The 21,135-nt window shown below is 40.7% G+C and overlaps 1 protein-coding gene across 1 annotated transcript in view; it reads right to left on the minus strand.

The window, feature by feature from the left end:
- Positions 1-21,135, minus strand: part of PLCH1 (phospholipase C eta 1) — a 161,247-nt gene that overhangs the window by 117,039 nt on the left and 23,073 nt on the right. Inside the window, exon 2 of the mRNA XM_075003959.1 lies at positions 20,638-20,755. Within this exon, the coding sequence (XP_074860060.1) occupies positions 20,638-20,716 (79 nt within the window). The 5' untranslated portion in view covers positions 20,717-20,755. The remainder of the gene's footprint in view (positions 1-20,637; positions 20,756-21,135) is intronic.

The following is a 21,135-nucleotide window of genomic DNA, read 5'->3' on the forward strand; positions in this document are numbered from 1 at the left end:
GTGCCAGGTGCCTGCCTTCGTCCATAGAAGGCCCAGGCACAATCTGGCCTCAAATGAGGATGAATGGGAGATTAAGGTTATTTTGACAAGAAAACAGAAATATTTTATATAACACATTTATTTCACACTTTTAAAAACCCAACTGACACATTTTCCCCTGAAACTGACTGTAATCAAAGTGCTGGTCAAACAGCATTATCATTAGTAAGCTATAATATAAGTTATGACCCCTCGGGGTGGGAACAGTTAAGCTCTTAACTGCGTCAACGTAACTTCAATGAAGTAAATAGAGTTGTACAGATGTAGACAAATGGAGATGATGGACCATCTTTTGTAAAAACAGAGTGTAGTAAACAAGCTACATAAATGCAAGAGAGACTAGGTTTTATTGTATTTATATTCATTTTTACTCTTTCTCCTTGAGCTGCCTCCTACCACAAAGAAGAATGACAGTGTTACAGACTGAGAAGGAATAAAGAAAACATACATGAGACATGTTATATTTGGCAACAGGAAAAGTAGCTACCAAATGGCCTTTGGAAGAACTACAACATAAATTAAATATTTCAGTCTGAAAATGTGCCTATACACAGATGCACATTGTGAAATAAGCTCTCCTACACAAAGGAACTTTTAAGAGCTAAAAAGCTAAACCAATGAAGTCTGATTTATCTCTACTACTTTTAAGGACTTTATCAAAGCTTCCTTTTAAAAAAGCTAAGCCTTGTAAATTATTAAACAATTATTCTTGTCTCTCTTACCTCTCTTGCTTCCTAAAACAGATGGAGTAACACTTTGTCCTCTTTAGTTCTCCACATACATAAACTTAATCTAGAGTTTTGTATAATGAAAACAGAAACCTCCAAATTATAAATACAGTTCTTAGAACCGTAATTTATTAATCTTCAATACATGTGCACTTTCTCCTAGAGGACAGACCAACAAATCTCATCCAAGAACCTTACTTATGGATTATAGAACACCAATGTCTATTCAGATAGCATCAGATACTGGTAACAGCCAGAAAACATTTAGCCCAATAAATTACATATGGTAAGTACAAATTGTCATGAAGAACATTAATATCCAAAATTCAAAGTAATATACGTAAAAATCAAAAAACACCAGTCTGTTATAAAGATATTTGGGAAAATGTGACTAAAATAGTTTTGGAATATTTCAAAATAAAAAATATTGCTACAAAACATTTTGTAAACAAACAGAGAAGTCAGTCCCTTGCCAAATTTATCCAAACACTTCTGTTTTTAACTTTAGCGTTCATGTCAATCTATTGTAACTTTTCTTTAAAAGCACACTACCTAAAACCATTACTGACGACAGGCAGCATACAAGAAACATAAAATACTTAATGGACACGATCGTGATTTCTTCCTTTATTTCACAGTATCAGTTATTCTCATAGCATTTATAAGCTTAAGTTCACTACAGTTTCCACGCATCATTTACTTAATTGAACAATATTAGGCATCATAAACTGCAAATTATTGAAGAGATTTGTTCAGATATTTTTCTTTCTCCTTGATAGAATGTACATCCCCCAACATAGATTGTATGATCAGAACTTTGCACACAATTTCCCCAGATACACGCTATTTATAAGTGCTATTGGAGAAAAATAAGAGAGGTTCTTATGCAAAACTGTACACACCATGGCAAAATGACCTGTAGATTAAATGGTCAGGAATGTTTTTGTTAGCAAGTAATTTGTATTCATTGAAAATGATACAGAAGTGCAGTGGATCATTATGATGAAAGTGATTGCTCATAAAAGACATCATTTTCACAGGTACACATACTTTTGAATGCATGAAAAAAATCAGTTTTTCCACCCAAAATGCATATAATATCTACAATTATTTCATATTATCAATGTCCAAATACATATAAAATGCAACTTACCATTGGTGAAGTATGAAATACACATGATCTTACCTATAAATGCTTCCAGAAATGTACATGATCTTTCTATGGTACTTACAAAACCAAAATATCCTTACCTTTTTCTGGACTTAAATTTTTATATACTTCAAGGTCTGCCATTAAATTTGATATTGTTATGCATTATTGACAGACACAATGGAATAGCTTCCTGAAGGAAAACCTCAATTCAGTCTTCAGGTATACAGAGATCAAATATTTAGAAAGCAGTCCTTAGAACTAGATGAGAATTCTGCCAGAGCTGTCCTTTATGAGCCATAATGAGGTCTCTGCAATCCATGGCACAGAGACAAGAAAATATAAATCCATGAGATATTATACAACTTTGTTCAAAGCTGAAAAGCAAAGCCTGATAGGAAAACTGGAAGCATCTGCTTTGTGTGGCTGCTACTGTGGGAATGCAGGAGCTGTGACTACTTTTGGTCTGAGACATGCATGCATAATATAAAGATGAAGACCCTCAAGGCACTAAATGTATATAATGCCTGTGAGGAGCAGGTCCTTAAGCATCAAGGGAAATCCTTCACGCACCCACAGTGGTGGGTGAGAAACTGATTAGCATACTTCAGTTTAAGAATGGATAAGTGGCACAGCCTGAATGCTGAAGATGAAAACAAAACAGAATCTCATTCAAAAGTAAGTCTCAGCATCTGCAGCCGAGGGAATCAGGGAAGTGAAAGAAGTCATCTTGTTCTTTTCCAGTTTTCATTATCAGAGATGAAGAATATTTTAGGGGTTTCCTCATATCACATGCATTAAAATGAGAGCACCACAGAACAGGCCACAATGTTTCCATGTAACTTAGTGTTGTATCCTGCAAGGTGCTGAGCACAGGAATGTTGTATTGACTTCAGTGGGAGTTACAGGCACTTAGCATAGGGGTTACTCTGCATGCAACAGTGTATTTGATCCTGTAAGAAGAGGATAGGCTCCTGTGAGATTCTAAGCACCTTCAACTCTCATGGTAATCAGCAGGAATTAATAGGCTCACCTGTGGGCCACATTCTGCTGTCACTTAAACCTGAGCGAAGCCACTGATATCGACAGGATTACAGTCAACAGGGTGATTTTGGAATGACAGTAAGTTGCACTAGCCTGTGATGGACCCCAAGGGGACAGTATGCTGGCACACATCACAAGGGTGTTCAGCCAGACTTGAGCCCCTCAGCACACCTCACTTCACTGGCTCTACACCACTGACAGGAATCCCCCATGGCTTACCCGACTCCACCAGAGCACTTCCTGGCTGGCTGTTTCAGACAGCATTCTGACTTCTTGGCACTACAACAGCAGCAAAAAGGAGCCTGTATCAAAGAACAGAAGCTTTTCCAGTGTGTGCGAGGAGGAAAAGGGGCTTGATGTGGAAGAAGATGTTGCCATGGATCACTCTCCCACATCTAACGTCGTAGTGCCTGGCAGCCATTTTGCCAGAAAATATAATAGCCCCACATGCTTTTAGATAGAGCACTATGCAAATTGTACCTGCATCTGATCTGTGATCCGCAAACACAGATCACATATACGAAGCAGATATCTGCAGATTTCCAGATCTCTAGATATAGAATTTGGATCCACATGCACCCACGAGCCACAAATGTGGTCTGTGGATAACTGCAGATATAAAGCAAACACCTGCAAACTCGCTTCAGGCCCCCCCCCCCCCCCCCCCGGGTCATGCAGGAATTTTTGTTGTCAAAAGAGGGTTGCGGTGCAATGAAGTTTGAGAAAGCCTGTAGAATGGCATTTCTGTAGAAAAGGCATCAAGTGGTGAGGTGTCTGGGTGAAATCTTGGCCCGCAGAAGTTAGCAGGAACTCTGTCATGGTTTTCAGTGGGACTAGAATGTCATCCTCTGCGTCTTAAACAGGAAGACTGAATCTACAAATCCTTTTTTATTAGCTAAAGGTTTGTGCGTATGAGTGTCACAATTTTGCATTTATAACCCCTGCTTATAAACCTACTTCACACTGTGAGCTGCCTCGCATAATGCTGAGAAAAAAGGGCAACTAGCAACTTAAAAAACAAAGATCTGGATTAAAAATGTGACTTATTATTATGACAAGTAATGTCTAAAATTCCCATGACTGAAAGTGATCAGTGAGGTAAATATATGGGTTTATTTCTTAGGTTTACTAAATGAACCATATGGGTGTTAGCGGTTCCAACATTTCCCCAGCACAGTCAGTCAGGGCACAGTCCTGCAAACATTCGCGAATATGAGTAACCTGAGTATGTGAATAGATTTTTCTATCAGCAAAGTCAGTCCCAGAGAGGAACTTTTGTACAGGTCAGGGCCTTATTTAGTCTCTTGCTTCGTTTCCTCTGTTGCTTCCGTGGGACTTTTATATAGCAATAGAGGAAAGAAAGTGATCTGTAAAAATAGAAAACTGTGATTGGAAATTCACAACTAGCAAGAGGGAATCGAGAGGCAGATGTGGTACCTGAAACTACTTCCAACTTCTTGCTTAAATGGACTAGATACCAAATCCTTTTAAGTGGCTGGCTGAAGCTGATACTGCAAGCACTTATTTGAGAAGCCCAAGAATTCAGACTCCTCAGAGAGGGTAGGGGAGATTCATGGGGGGCATGAGGAGGTCACATACACACAATGCCCATGAGTGGGAGGTACAAGGGGCCAGCCAGCAGCCAGCAGGGGTACTAGCAGTGGAAGAAGTGGAGCAACATGGTTCCAGGTCACTCCCCAGTGGGAAGTGGAGCTACACCAGAAGAGCAAGATGAACATAAGAACAGCCATCTTGGGTCAGACCAAAGGTCCGTCTAGCCCAGGATCCTGTCTTCCGACAAAGGCCCATACGTGATGACTGAGACGGAGTGAACAGAACAGAAAATCACAAAACTGATCCCTCTCCTGACATCCATTTCCAACCTCTGACAAACAGACCAGGGACACCATTCCTACCTATCCTGGCTAATACCCAGTGAGGGACCTAACCTCCATGAATTTATCTAGTTCTTTTTTGAACCCTCTTAAAGTCTTGGTCTTCACAACCTCCTCTGGCAAGGAGTACCACAGGCCTTCCGTACACTGTGTGAAGGAAAAAGTTCCTTCTGCTTGTTTTCAACCTGCTACCCATTAATTTCATAGGGTGACCCCTAGTTCTTTTGTAAAGTAAATAGCTTCTCCTTATTCACTTTTTCCATGCCAGTTATAATTGTATAGACCTCTATCATCTCCCTCCCTTAGTCTCCTTTTTTCTAACCCAAAATGCCCCAGTTTTTTAAATCTTTCTTCACATGGCACTCATTCCAAACCTCTCATCGTTTTGGTTGCCACAAGAATGGGGAAGAGAGATGAAACCATGTTGCTCTGCTTCCCCTGTTGCTGCTGGTCAGTAAGGGGCAGGGGAGATCCCTGCAGCTGTTACTGGTTCCATGGCCATTCTAGTCCCTCCAGGCTGTCTTTGTTGGGGGAAGAGGTGAGGCAGGAGCAGGGAAGAGACAGAGCAAGGGCTGGGAAGGGTGGAGCAGAGGTGGGGAGGGGGAAGAGCAGGCAGGGAGAGGTGGAGCCTGGGGCAGAAGAGGGTTCTCCCGGCCTTACCCCAGGTTGGGGAGGGGGTCAAATAGTTAATGGATCCCTCCTCCCTCCAAATCCTCCCTCACCAGTCATGTCTGAGAGGCAGATTAGGGTTTTGTGGGTCCTGGGGCCAATGCAAGTGGGGGCTCCTCCCCACCCCTTCTGCCTACAGCCTTCCAACTCCGCTCACCAGTGCTCTTGTGAGTCAGTGGGGCCAGGGCACAGGGGTTTGCCCATTTTCCTGGGGGCCACCCAGTTGGCTGGGTGTCTAATCTCACAGTGCCTCCAGGCCTCTGATGACTGAGCAACACTTTCTGACTCAGGGATTTGTTAAATAACTACAATAGTTCCCCGAGTTAAGCAAAGGTTGCGCTCCTGGGCAACCTCATGTAACTCAAACTTTGCACAAGTCTGAGGAGCTGGGAACCAGGCAGAAGACTGGCTCCCGGCTCCCCCGGGCGTGCAGGAGCTGGGAAACCAACCAGCTGTAGTGCCCTGGTCAATTTTCTGGCTCCCAGAGCAGTGGGGAACCAGGAACCAGGCAGCACCAGTGCTGATCAGTTTCCCAGATCCCATCAGTGGAGGGGAGCTGGAAGCCAGGCTGCTGGCCTGGTTCCCAACTCCCCACCACTCCCGGGGATCAGGAAACAGCTCCTGTTGGGGCGGCAGCCTGACCCTCAGATGCTGCCCCTGACAGAAGTGGTAGCCTGACTCTAGGCTTTCTTCTCTCAAAGCTTTCTCCACTCAAAGTCAAACTAATCCAAGATACACACAAGTCGAATGTGCATATCTCGGGTTTCTAGTATACTTCCTAAACACGTATTTCAAAGAATGAATCAAATCTCTTCAGCAGGAATAAAAGACTGTGCCCACACGGGGATAGGAACTGACACCCAGAAATATATGCACCTAGTTGGGGCATGGGGTATATAGAAGGGTTTGCAAGCCAGAGGGAGACAGATGCTCCTGGCTCCAGACCATGGTGAACAGTTTATATAAATCACCAGGATGGGCTTCCATTATGCTCCTTCCTTAATGCAGTAAATTCTTTCATATCTGCCATTCTATCATCCGGAACGCTCAAATAACCAGCATTTTAACCATCAGTAAATGTTAGCTACATTTTCCGTAAGTACAGCATAGTGACAATGAATACAGCAAGAACAGTATAAGTTTACAGTGTGCAGTACTACTGTTGGTATACAAAGTACTCTGCATGCATTTGTGTTTGTTTTTTAATATCTAATCTTGTTTTTCTTTAGTGTTATGCACTGCTAAATGCACCCCTCTATTATCCAGCATCCCGCCCATCCTCGGGCTGCCAGATATGAATGAGTTTACTGTAGTAGGGAGGACAGGACCCATAGGAAGTGTGAGCAATCCTGGGCAGAAGATGGAGACTCTGTTGTCTTTAAAGTTCTACTGAAAATAGAAGTTAGACAGAAAACAGGACACAAGTAGATCTAATGTGTGTTTCAAATTCAGAGTTCACTATCTCTCAGCTGTAGATGACACAAATAAAAGGGCTCCCTATAATCAACATACATACATGAGGGACAGGAAACAGGCACCCAGAATACCCAGCAGGTGCAAAGACTGTAAAATAAACCTAAATCCCAGCTTTGCAGTGTCATAAATAATATTCACACTTTGTGTTCAGCCTAAATCTTTCAACTACACATGACAACATGCTTGTCAAACTAACTGAGCCTCACACAAACTCAGAAGATAGCTAAGTAATAGCATCGTAATGTTACAGATGGGGAAACTGAGGCACTAAGTGATTTTTTTTTCCCACCACAACTGCTATTGAAGCCAGGACTAGAATTCAGAGCTTCTACCTCATCGCCCAGTACTGAAACCAGTAGAGAGCACTTCTACTTCAGAACAACTGTGGGCCCGCCATATGTTGTATCTTTGCTGAAGCCAATGGCAGCTTCACACAGGGCAAGCTTGCAGATGTTGAGCTCTATTCAAACTTGTCTACATTTATACTTTTCTTCTTTCCAAGATGTGTTAGAGGATTATGAGAAAATGTCTGCTTACACTTAACGTACGGCCCTCTCACCCGAAGAAACAGCAAACAAACAACAACAAAAGAGTCAATCAAAATAACACCTGCATTTCAGGTGAGCTGTCTGGCACAAACTACATGCACTGAAGTACCTGGCTATCAGTCTGTCAGATGGCTGTCACTGGACACCAGCACTACAGCGAAGCCATTTGTTAGAATATGAGTTGTGCAGGTTTACATTTCAATGTATTAATCTCTAATGCATGCACAAATATTGAAATAAGCTGCCTCATTGAATTCTGGTGTTAAATTCTTGATATAATCAGACTGCACTCTATTACATATGATTAGGTACTAATTACTAAATATTCTTTCATGATTTAGTACCCAGAGACACTCTCAGCTCCATTATACCTATAATTTTGTTACATTCCTTAATATCATCTATGCAATGCATCCTTTAAATTGCTGCTTCACAAGTTTTTCTCTTTCTCTGTCAAAATAGTCGGAAACTGTTACAAAGGCTAATTTTGCTAACAAGCACGGAGAGCAGAGATAGCACCTTTTTTCCTACAATAAATAGATAATAAAATAAAAAAGCAATATTTTAGCACTTCATCTAAATTTAATCTAAGTTTGACCTAAACTGTAATACAGTCTCCTCATAAAAAAATCAACTAGCAATGAATAAAATTTTATATTATCTGCATCAGAAACCTGCCATCTTTATCAGATTAAAGATTTATATTAATTTTGAACTCTGTACGGGACAAGTGAAAGGGATGTTTTCTGGAAAGATGGCAAGTGCAGGCAGAAGGGAACAGAGATATACACATTAACAGAACTGAATGGTCTGGTGCATTTTTGAAAACCACTTATGCAAGAGAGATCCCAGAAGCCGTGAAATGTCCTGCCTTCGCCCACAGCTATTGGTATTTACAAGTGTCTGGAAGGTGTGCAAGCATTTAACAGCAGATACAGAGGCAGCTAATTAATAAATTTTATATGAATTGTTTATATTTATGAATTTAAAACTGTATACTATATATTTAATGTTTTCCTTCTAAATTTGTTTACCCCAATTGCACCTGGCTCACTAAAAGGCCGAAGAGTGTATGAGCTCTCTAGATTTTTTTATAGTCAGAATGAAAATTCAAACACAAATTAGTGCATTACACATTTGTTTTCATTCCCTCTCAATTGTCTCTAAAATTTGAAAATGGATGTTTAAGAATGTAAATTCTGCAGTCAGTTTCCGGCAACTTCAGCACTGTAGCCTCAAGTTCAGATGTTCAGCAAGACTTCAACAGAGCCCATCAGCAAAATGAAGCCTTAGAAATATGTGCTAATTTGAAAATAATTTAATAATGTTTTAGTGAAGTTCTTGTTCTCCAGTAACTAGAGAAGACTTTTACTGCTAGAAAATGAAAAACAATCAGCATTTCCATAGATATATCCTGAAGTACTGTGCTCTGTTACAAATCATCAAGTGCAAAATGAAAGACCACTGGAGCAAAAAAATCTTACAAGAAATTAACAAAAGAAGAAATAGAACAAAATATATAATAAGTTTTGCCTTAAACAGTTTCTCAAGAAACTTTCCAAGGGTAGCTGCTTAACAAATGTGGGTGTTTGTCTAATGAAGATGGAACAGAACTGTATTCATTACATGTGGGGATCTTTGCCCAATCTTTGAGGCAGATTTCACACTAGCTATATTTAATTTATGCATTCAAGCTGTAGTTGTGTTGGTCCCACGATATTAGAGAGAGAAAAGGTGGGTGAGGTAATATCTTTAACTGAACTAACTTCTCTCTCACCAACAACGAAAACTGGTTCAATAAACAACACTCACTTTGTCTCTCTAATATTTAAGTTGGGAATTCGAAGTAAGCTTTGGAAACGGGGGTGGATGAACTGAGTGCTCCTGAAACTGAGACATAATAGCAAAGGTCAGAGTCACACATCACGTAGCCCACCAAGAACAAGCTTGCTACCTGGGGCTGAATGGATGCACTGTGGGCTGCAGAGAAGGCTCACTGCACAGCATCCGTCAGCAGGAACTGTAAGCCCTGGGCCAGGTGGGAGGAGGGTTGGCTCCATGCCCCTGGAAGGGGTAGGGCCAAGGGTAGAAGGGCAGGCCTATCGCAGTGAGCCTTTAGCAGCACTCAGACCGCGGTACTGCTTTCCCACCCCCCTACAGCCACATGGGTCACCTTTGAAATGCCAGGACACATTATGGGTGGCAGAAGTCCCATGCCTTAGACCATGCTGGGCATGCTCCAACTGCTGCCGGATCATAAAAGAGAACAGACCAGCTCATTCTTGGTGGACTGCTGGATTGGAAGGACCATTGGTGGAGGCTCCAGCTGAAGAGCCATCACAGATTTTTCCTGTGAAAGACCCTGAGAGCTGAACTGGACACTGGTGGCCAAAGGAACCCTAAAGAATCACCCATGCTGAGGAACCCAGAGACCTCGGTGCCCCATAGGCTACAGCTCCCAAAAGCATGGTAGGAAGAGCCCTAGCAAGGGTGCACAAATGGTACCTCCAGCCTGAGCAAGGTCTGTGAGTTTCAGTTGGATTCCCTGCTAGCCCTATGGCACAGTGACCAGCCACTGTTAGGGGACCAGGCTGGTTCCTGATGGAGTTGGGTAGGGCTGAGCCCACCTCCCTAGGCTGCTACCCTACCCAGTCATTACAACCTCAACTCCCCTCTACACACACACACACACGTAGACTCCTGACTCTCCCATACCCAGCCGTGACTAATGATTTTCAAATATAGCAAGTAGCTTGAGACTCAAAATCTTGAGTCCTGTTTTATTCTTCTAAAGACTGAGAGCCAAAATTTGCCGAACAATGTCTCAGCAAACAACACAATTCTCTGTTTTATCCTTTGCAAACCCTGATAAAAATGTCTTGTGTTGCCTTGTACAAGTTTCCAGGTCCTGGAGCCTGGAGGCAGTTTGTGTCTGTTAGCTCATATACTTTTAGACCAGTGCTTGCCTGAGTGCTTCTGTGCATACATGTGTGTGCATTTAATTACATTCACCCAGTCCTGATGAGAGTTATTACAACCTTTATAACTATTTAGCTTATTTTTCACATTGGAGACATAATGGGAAACTACTAAAACATCTGTTTCTAACTAGCTTGAGTCCATCTGTGTTGCTAATTTGTTATTCTCTGCACATGCATTCTATTGTAGCTCTCTTTGAGTGAAGAAAACTGACACTGGTGCTACAGGGCATGAAGAGAGTCCCTGGAGTACAAGATGTATAAACAACAGCCTCCACTTTTGTGGCCAGAAATTTCAGACATATGCAGATAAGAATTTTAATATCACGAAAACGCAGTTAGTAACAGCTTTCCCTAATAAAATTAGAGAAGGATATGAAATCTTGAGGCAATATTGACGTGTTATATGCTTGAGCATAACATGCATGGAATAGTCTGTTATTACTTCAACACAACTTGTTAGAAGGGACACAGTTTGGTCTACTCCAAGCCTGCAAAATGACACACACATCTGGTGTTTCATGGATATGTGTAACACTACTCTCTTCTGAAGGGACTCAAGAAATGCAAAGTTGTAAGAACATTTCTTTCAAAATTAGTGCAGACCTCCTTTTAGTTCAAGTCCCCTCTGAAGCAGGGGTATCTGAGTTCTGTCTCTGGTGTCACCCAGAAATGCTGAGTGTAGCCAACGGTGGATGCGAAGCAAAGTAGCAACTGTGAAATTCCTCAGTGGTCATATTGCTAATGAAAGGTGAGAAAAGTATAGACAATATTCATCAGGAAAATATTTATACTTTCAGAATGAAACACACAAAGGAAACAGAATATTGTAAGATGTTACTATGAAAGCAAAACAGCTAAATTACCCCAGCTAAATGCAGCATTTCAGAGTTCTTGTTTATAAAGTTCACACACAAATTTCATGTTTAAATTAGCAGCACTGAAATCACATTTTCAGATGCTTCAGTGATGCAGCTTATGTTCCACAGAAGGCAGGAAAAATGTCATAAAAAGGCAAAGGCAGGAGGTAAATTCTAAACTGTACATCTCCTGAGATGGTTCCAGTCTTGGAGTCTCCAGGAAGAAAGATGATATTAAATTTTAGAATAAGTTAATTGATGAGGTGACTTTTCAAACATGTTGCGTTCAATGCACACGAACTGCAAGTTTCTCCAGATTAGAAGTCCCATCACGAATAATAATAATCATGGCATAATGGGAAAATTATAGACAGTGCTATACAATTGAATTAATGTATTGCACTGAGGCAGAGGGAGAGTAGCTAGGATAATTTGCGCAAAACTAATTTAACATGATAGCCTCCCAACAATGGTCAAATCACTGTTGATATTGAAGTCTGAAAATAAAGGAAGATGACAAAAGGACATGTTGGAGACTAAAAGGAGAAATAATGACAATTATGGAAATGAAGTTTATAAAAGAGGTTTAAATTTCTGATAAGACACCAGAGGAAATAATTGTTTTAAGAAAACAGCTTTAGTATGATAAAATTGAAAAGCTGTTTTCAGACCTGTTGAGGGCAAATTCACTGCTTGTTAAATATATTTTGTTTTCTTCCCACTTAAGCAATTACGGAATATTAACATTCCTAAATCCAGAAGAATAAACTAATCAGCAACACTCTATGTGCCTGCCCAGTAAAAAGCCAAGAGTCTGCTAGATGCCAGAAAGTGAAGTTCAAATAAATAAAATCCTGCAGAAGAGCAACTTATATTAGAAATTTACATATGGTTCTGCACCACACAAACACTTAACTGCCAAAAAACCACTCACAGCCAGATCCCAGTGCTCTCACTCACACTGAGGATTCACTGTACATCATGAGTAGTCCCTTCACCAGATTTTCATCTTAAAATTTACCATGGATGAATTTACTCCATTGCAAGCAACAGGGAATACAAGTAAAGACAGGCCACCAGCTTTCTAACCACTACTGTTTTCTAAGCCAGCTAGAGCTGACTCAGACTCAGTCGAGAATTAAGGTTGTCCAGTTCAGCTGTTATTTCTCTATTTCCTTATCTGTGTGCCACAGGAAAGACTCAAATTCAATATGCAATCCCAGTTTGTTCTCCTGCAGCTGACAAGACCTGAGAGAAGTCCAGGAGCAACACATTAATTCCCTGAGGACAAGGTGTCTCATACCAGTCAGTAGCAGTTCCTTTGTCCAATTACAAAGTGGCACTAACCATATTCAAAGGGAATTCCAGTCCCATCCAGACTTCCATAACTAAAGGGACTGTAGCTGTGACTCTGCAGCTTTTCATGTTGGTGTGTGGAGCATTTTTTAAAATAGATACAAACAGGTGGACCCATGGGGGAGAATGATGATGAACTCTCACGTCACAAACAAAAGCCAAAAAATCAATTTGGCAACAGAATCCTTCTGTCTTTGGATGTGGCTTAATTATGATGTTTACTTTAGTCGATTATCATCCTGGCATACTGATTGCGTCAACAGATGTTGAAGGATTAGTAGTGTATGTGCCTATAAGTCATTTTTATTGCCTGTAAGTAGTGTTAAAATGTTTGAATGTTGTACTACAAAATACAATTTCAAGATAAATGTGGAGAGTCAGAGTCTTCCACCCGGAGAATGGTAACTTGGTTGATTAATGGAGCTACTTCTGTTTAACACTGGTATCAGAAATCTGACACTTGCCTAGAGAGAAGAATTTATAAGAAGCTGTTCTCTAAAATGATATGGCAGTGGTCAAGCTCATTCCATGAGGAGCTGAATAGAAGTTACTTTGGGCCAAAGTCTGTCTCCCTAACCCTTGGTGAGACATACCTCACCATACAAGCAATTCCACTACAATTATCACGACTATTCAAACAGTAGTAAACCTCACCATGATTAGGAATTGGCAGAACAGGATTTGGGTCTTCATGAGGAAAAGAAAGATTTTATTTTTATTCTTTGGCACATTATTACTGGGTATCTTAATGAATACCAATCACAACTCCTAGCCAGTAAATACACAGAAAAGACATAAAAATAACTAAGTGCATACTAAAATACTACATAACACAAGAAAGAAACTTATTATTTAAAACATATAAATTTAAGAATTTACTTAAATTTGCCTGAATGTTACACAGAGACATAGGAGTAAAACCAAACCATAGCTTTACATAGCAGCCCCTGAGAGCTGTAGGGGGCCATACCTGGAAATGGTCAACAACAAAATAAAATGGCCATACTGAATCAGACCAAAGGTCCATTTAGCCCAGTATCCTGTCCTCTGACAGTGGCCAATGCCAGGTGTCCCAGGTGGAAATGAACAGAACAGGTAATAATCAAGTGATCCCTCCTCTGTTACCCATTTCCAGCTTCTGACAGAGGTTAGGGACACCATTCCTACCCATCCTGCCTATCAGTAATGTCAGCAAAATGCTTCACAGGCTGCAATCAGCTTTCCCTAATGAGTCACATTGGCCACGTCTACACTAGCCAAAAACTTCAAAATGGCCATGCAAATGGCCATTTCGAAGTTTACTAATGAAGCACTGAAATACATAGTCAGCGCCTCATTAGAATGAGGGTGGCAGCAGCACTTCGACTTGATGCAGCTCGCCGCCGTGCGGCTTGTACAGACGGGTCCTTTTCGAAAGGACCCCTTGGGACCATTTCCAAGGTCATTTTGAAGTTTTTGGCTAGTGTAGACATAGCCAGGTTTTCCACCACTGCTGCACACAATAACTGAATGAAATTCACAAATAAATAAGTCAGAAACCAAAAAAAGGTAACCACCACATTTATCCATTCTCTGGTTTCTTCTCCATGATTCTGTTTTCTCTTCTACCACTGCACTGCAGTGCTTATTTATGCATCTGGACAGGGCTATGTTCACACATCTGAACTTCACTATTCTAGATGTGATGTGATTAGCTTAGGAAGTATCTGTAAAAACTGAGTAAGTCTTTCCTAAAATGTTGGTATTAACCGTAACACACAACTAAATAACTATTATAATGTGGTTGGCTGAGGTGTTTTTTGTTACAAGACAGTTATTAACATTCTTTAACTAGAGCTGAAAGAGTAAAAGGGGGAAAATAGCAGGAAGTGATGTTACTTTTGAAGAGGCTTTTATTAAAGAAGTGCATAAGTTAGCAAAGGTTTAACTGACATACCAAACTAAATATGAACTTCTGTAAACACTGCCATTTCTGAAGTGACAAAAAAACAGATGTGCATAGTTATGCAAGAGATTAGATCATTGTTATATGAATTGCAAATTTTTCTAGCTTAGTTCACAGACATGGAGCTCTCATGAGAATCATCTCCAGCAATTTTAGGTCCTCCAGAGTGGATGAATATTGGATAACTAGTTATTATGGATTTCAAGGCATTAATGTGACTTGTAATCCAACCTTTGGAGCAATAGCTATTTGCTTTCAGTCCTTTCATAGAAGTTCATAAAGTTAAGTATAACATATACTCCGAAGGAAGATGGAAAATAAATAAGAATACACAAGGATCTAGCCTTCTCTCAGTACAAGACAATAACTTAAATTAGTGACAAATCATAGGGCTAAATTTAACTTTTAACATACAGACTTGCAACAAAAATGTTGCTGAGTCCCTACAATAGCTCTTTTTCTCAACCAACTTCCTATCCGCTGCAGTAGTTCATATAATATATCCATTTGACTTACAAGACTTTAATTACATAAGCTACCTCAGACAAACATTCACTACACCAGAGGCTACCTGTTAGTGACCTCTTGGGTTGAAAATCTATTGCTATAATAGTTAGACAAGCTTTCCTTCATGTTCTCATAACTGCTCCCATGCAAAAGGTCTGCCAAATCTTTCCAACTGCAACTTTTTTGGCTGCAAGACTTTTTAAGCATCTCTGTAATACAAAAGTAACTTTCTTAATATGAATGAATACTTTTTCGGATTTTAGAACCTGAGGTAAATCCCACTGAATGATCCCAATTGAATTCAGTAACCTTTTAATCATGATGTATAAGACTGAATTCAGTTCATTAACCTTTCCCCTTCTTTCCTTTATTTTGGATGTTGAATCTGCGTTTTAATATGCTATGCCTTAATATCCACACAGAAATCCAATATGTGCTTTTAAATCCTGGCATGACAAGCAATGTGTTTAAATTATTATGTCAAATTCTTTAATCCTTATTCAGGCCAGGTACTGTACAGACCTATATCAGTATAATTGTGTCTCTCAGGGTGCTGAAATATACACACCCATGAACAATTTAGTTATACCAAACTAACCTCCTACGTAAACAGTACTGTGTCGACAGCTTCTCTGCCTTCTCTGGGAAGTAGAGGAGCTCACCTTTCATTCTAGGAGCATCTTCACTTAAGAATTGCAGTGGCACAGCTGCGTCAGTGCAGCATTTTAAGTGCTGATCTGCCCCCAATCCACTGGGAGCGTTGACAGCATGAACACTGAGAAATAGGCTGGAGGATGTGCCTTACTTTTTATTTCATGACAATACTGGCCTTCAGTTCACAGAGACCTTGGACTTCTGCAATATGGCCATTATTTTGGAAGATCATGTTCATTTGAAAATAAAAGTAGAACTATCTTGTATTTATTTAGCACCATGCACCTGAGCCAGCTCCTCCCTTTGCACGTCTCACCTCTTAGCATGTGTCTCTTACAAAGAACAGGACAAGAGTAAGTGAAAGGACCAAGTTGCTGTTGATTCTACTACAGCTAAGCAAGAAGCTGGCTTCTGGAAGTAGTCATACCAGAGTAGCTTCCTTTCTTTCAGTGCAGTTATACTAATTTACACCAGCTGAGGTGCCAGCCCACAGAACCTAGAAGAGGAATAGACCCATTAACTCATCTTCTCCCTCTCTTTCCCAGTGCAAGATTGTTCCCTATAGTGTTTGGGACAGATTTGTTGTAAATGTGACAGGCAATGAGAAACCCTGTGTGCTAACAGCCCTTAATAGAGAATCATAGTAAAGCATCCTTATAGCCCTGGATCCCCCACTAAGAAAAGGTCTTTACTGAACACAGAACAGACTCAATCCAGTCATGTGGAGTGTATTACATTATTATATTTATATTTATTGAAAAGATTATGGGTAAAATGTATTCTTTCCATAACTCCACTGTAATCAGTGCAATTTATACCAGCATGACTGAGTAAAATTTGGTCTAAAGGAGTTACAGCAGTACTGCAAGTGGCCTCGTAGATAGGCTAATGTGGTAAAACTGTTTATATGAACAAATTCAATCTTAATAATTTTATGTATTTATATTATGACAGCAACTACAACTCTAGTCAGAGACTAGGGCCCCATTGTGCTTGGCATTCTACAAGCAATATCCATTATTTTAGCCAAATTCTCACAAAGGGAAGGTCTACACCACAGCAGAAGGTCGAATTAATGTATGCAGATTCAGCTATGTTGATTACTTAGCTGGAGTTAATGTACGTCAGTTCAGGTTCTGCACTGTCTCCACTAAGGCAGGTCAATGGGATTGTTTGCTCCCATTAATTTCCCTTTCTCCTAATGAGGGGCAGGGGTACTTGTGCCAGTGCAGGTGCTCTGTAAGTTCAACTTATTGCATATCTACCAGGCACACTAAATCCAACTTCAAAAGATCAACCACAGCAGCATCAATCTTCCCAGAAGAACAGACATGGCCTAAGTCAAATTCTTTCTTTGGTTACAGTTACCAAGGGCACTAATTGCCAGGAAGTTTAGATGTTCTAGAATCACATTCTGTTTACACTCTAGTTCAAACTTCATTGAGTTTATATCTTCTTCGCATACTGCAGGCATTGTGATTGCATGGGAGGTATGTCAGGGAAGAATTTGGCCCAACGGGAATTTTGCCTGTGTAAGAAAGAACTCCAGGAGTGGGACGATAGTGGGATGTTTTATGCATGAGATTTAATTAAAGAACTTATTTTAAGAACTAATATTTGGGTGTCCTCAGTTATTATAGGCCACCTGTAATGATTTTAATTAATCCAATTAGTTCATATACTGTATTAACTCAAAATGCATCCTACTCAACATCCGAGGGTTAAAGGCTCTAAAACTAGATGTAGAATTTTAATATGCACAAACACTATTCAGCTCTGCGTATTAATAGAGAGTTTAGGTTAAAGCAAATAATATGGGTATAAAATTGCTGCGGTCACAGAACGTACACGTTTGTTGCTGATTCCTGGCAGATGCCAAAGAAGGTGAATGCAGGCAGTGTCATAAAACAGTGCACAATGAGCTCTATAGTATGTATAAGGATGTTAGTAGAGGCGCCTTTGGCAAACTCGACACCTGTGCAATGCAATTCAGTGCTGAAAAGTAGAACTATTCAGGCCACTGCAAGATAGTACTGGGAGTCAGGGCTGGAGACAGACTTGGCCAGGCACTGAACAATGTGGGGAGCTGGGAGGATGGAGGAGCTCTGTATAGGGGCAGGGACTTGAGTGGAAGGAGTAGGGTTAGAGACAGCCAGGTCTCATCACTGCCAGGACAGCATCACACAAGGCTCTGGCTGCTGCTGCAGTAGCAGTGATGGCAACCCACAGCCCCTGGCCCTTTTAAATCACCAAGCACTGGGGCAACTGCCTTGTTGGCCCCTCCGCCCCCACAATCGGCAGCTCTAATGAAAGGGCTGTAAACACCTGTGCACCACTGGTACCCTTGTGTGTGCGAATGCAAAGTGAAATCTAGGTGTGTCCTGAGGAGCCCAACTTCTCAACAGACTTTAAATGCTCTTTCTGTGATTCAACAATTCTATTTGAGAGAACATAGCCAGAGACTGGGGTTCAACTCTGCTCTGCCACAGACTTCCTCTTTGATCAGAGACAAGTCACAGAGGCCTTGTCTTCCCTAGAAGAAAAACATGGGTTCTTAACTCAAGTGAGATTACAATGAAAAGAGGAGCGTTTCCCGCCTCTACGGGAAACAATGAAATATAGATTTCTGGAAAAATCTCAAAATCTCTTTTAAAAATAATCTTTTGAACAGTCTCCTCTTTGTTATACAAAAGAGCTTCTGCAGATTTGTAAGGCGTAATCAGAGTTACATTGTCTCTTGTTTCAAAACTGGAAATTTAAAGGCTTATTTTACCCCCAAAAAGCATTTTTAAAATGACTATGTTAATAGTTACATAACCCTGATTAATTTTGTCAGCTGTATGCTTTTGAATACTTATTTCCAAAAACACCTTTCCTTGTTTAAAGAGATCTGCTTGTTTTTGATATTTTGCAGGTTTGAATTTATTAAAAAAATGCAATTTTATATTAAGTCCTACACTGCCCCCTTGTGTACATTTTTAAGGCTACACCTACACTGCAGCAGAAAGTCAACAAAGTATGCAACTCCAGCTATGTGAATAATATAGCTGGAGTGGACATACTTTAACTCAAGTTATTGTGAGGTCTGCAACGTGTGGGGTCAACAGGAGAATCTCTCCAGTCAACTTCCCATTCTCGTCTCACCCAGAGCCGATTAACAGGACTTACTGGAAAGTGATCTGTGGTTGATTTGGCAAGTCTTCACTAGACCCACTAAATCGACTGCCAGTGGATCAATTTCAGAGCACTGATCCCTGCAGTAGTCACTGATTCCAACAGAATTTCTGTTTTGCCACATGTAAGTATGAGGAAAATTAGGCCCTATGTCTTATCACAAATATACTGCAGTGTGTTAGAATATGAGTCCACACTAGGTATGTTGTGTATCATTTATTAGGGCAATATTTGGTCATTAGCTACATCTGTCCAGCCCCCATGATATCAATGGGGCTGCAGAGATGAAATAGAGCTGTGACTATGGTTCACTCTGATCATATCACAAAAACACATTTTACTACTCCAAGGGTACATCTTCACTACAGGGAAGATTGAACTCCAGAAGATCGACTGCGGTAAGGCCAATTTAGCATGCCTAGCGGGGATGCACTAAATTGAACTTACAGTGTGCACCCGTACACTGTGGTACTCCTGCCCTGTTAGAAGTAAGGGAAGTCAATAAAGTGTGGGCTTTCTTCGTAGAGATGGTGCAGAAGACAGAATTAAGGTACATCAACTTTAGCTAATTACCCTAATTACCCTAGCTGGAGTTGCATACCTTAATTTGACCTTCTGCTGTAATGTGGACCTGCCCTCAGGTGACGAACAGGCTTGTGCATGATCCTGACTATGGCCATGTCTGTATTGCCAATACAGAGCTTTTGTACATAATTCTTGGCACTCACCTAACATAGTTACAAACAGGGATGCTGATTGGGTGGGGAGGGGGATTGGGTTGTTACCCCAGGACCCAGCAATTTAAAAGTCTCTCAGGCTCTGTGCAACCACCATCACTACTGCAGCAGCAGCAGCTGGAACCCTGGGCCTTTTAAATCATTACCAGAAACCCATGAGGCCAACTGGGTTGTGTCCACACACAAACAGTATTTATACCACAGTTATGTGTCTGCATTCGCACCTATTGCTATGGTCAACTTCTTGCCCTGGTGCATTCCGGGAAAAATTGGACCACTATCTCCAGCGTCTCAGAGGGGAACATAGTACCTGGAATACATGCACATTGAGTGGCACCAGCATCACATGGGTTCAGTACATCATGGGATGAACAGAGTGCTGGAAGGGAGGACAATTTGCTTGGGTGGCACTTTTCCCAGGGAGTATGCAGTTTAATAGTGCTCAAGGGACCCTGGAGATTTTGGCCTGAATCAAACTCTACTGTAACTGAGTGCATCACCACAAAAGTCAATGGAAATACTGAATATTACCTTTTATCCTTAACAGGGAACATGACTGTGCCCAAAGCAGGGAGCAAATTGCAATTGTGTGATTTTTTCCAGTATTTCTGGCCATCATTAGTAGTATAACTTTTCACATATGCTAGCAGGACACTCCTGATCTACCCCTCATTAAAATGGCTTATCTGTATGCCTAAATGAGCAGTTCCATAACAAATAAATATGCTCTGCTAATGCCAAGTAAAAATTGTAGCTCCAGAACATTAAAAAGCATTACTAAACCTACTTTTTATCCGCAATAAGTTATCTAGTTATGTGCCACTACACAATTTCAGTTGCATCTAAATTTAGTAAGAAATGAAAACATGCAGCTTACCATGAAATACACCATTGTCCACTAAAAAATGTCTGCAGTATTGCAGACAACTTTTCTTATCCAGGCTCCAGTAACTCATTGTAACAAGACTTCCTGCTCAGCATCAAAGACAACTACCCTGCAAAATGAAACACAATATACTTGTAAATAACTGAAATGTGTCTATGTTATCTCACACAACTTATCTCTCTATTAAACAAAAAGGAAGACATATAGAATTATTACAGTTGTAATAAAGGAATGTTTATTGGCATTCTGCATGCAAAATAGCCCAACAATTCTACTCAAGCTGCTACAATGACAGTTGTCGGTCTGTCACTCAGATGTTCTAATGGTATCTGGTATCATCTATAAGGTAGCTAGGCACCTAGGAGCCTATGACAGCACACAACATCCACAGTTTAACCATCCAGGCAGTACTAACTCACACCTCAATTTTCTGTCTGCTGTGCAGATGGGGATTCCAGTCCCTCCCAAGCAGTTTTATTAGGGTGGGAA

Source organism: Carettochelys insculpta, chromosome 10 (assembly GCF_033958435.1).
Source record: "Carettochelys insculpta isolate YL-2023 chromosome 10, ASM3395843v1, whole genome shotgun sequence".
Lineage (NCBI taxonomy): Eukaryota > Metazoa > Chordata > Testudines > Carettochelyidae > Carettochelys > Carettochelys insculpta.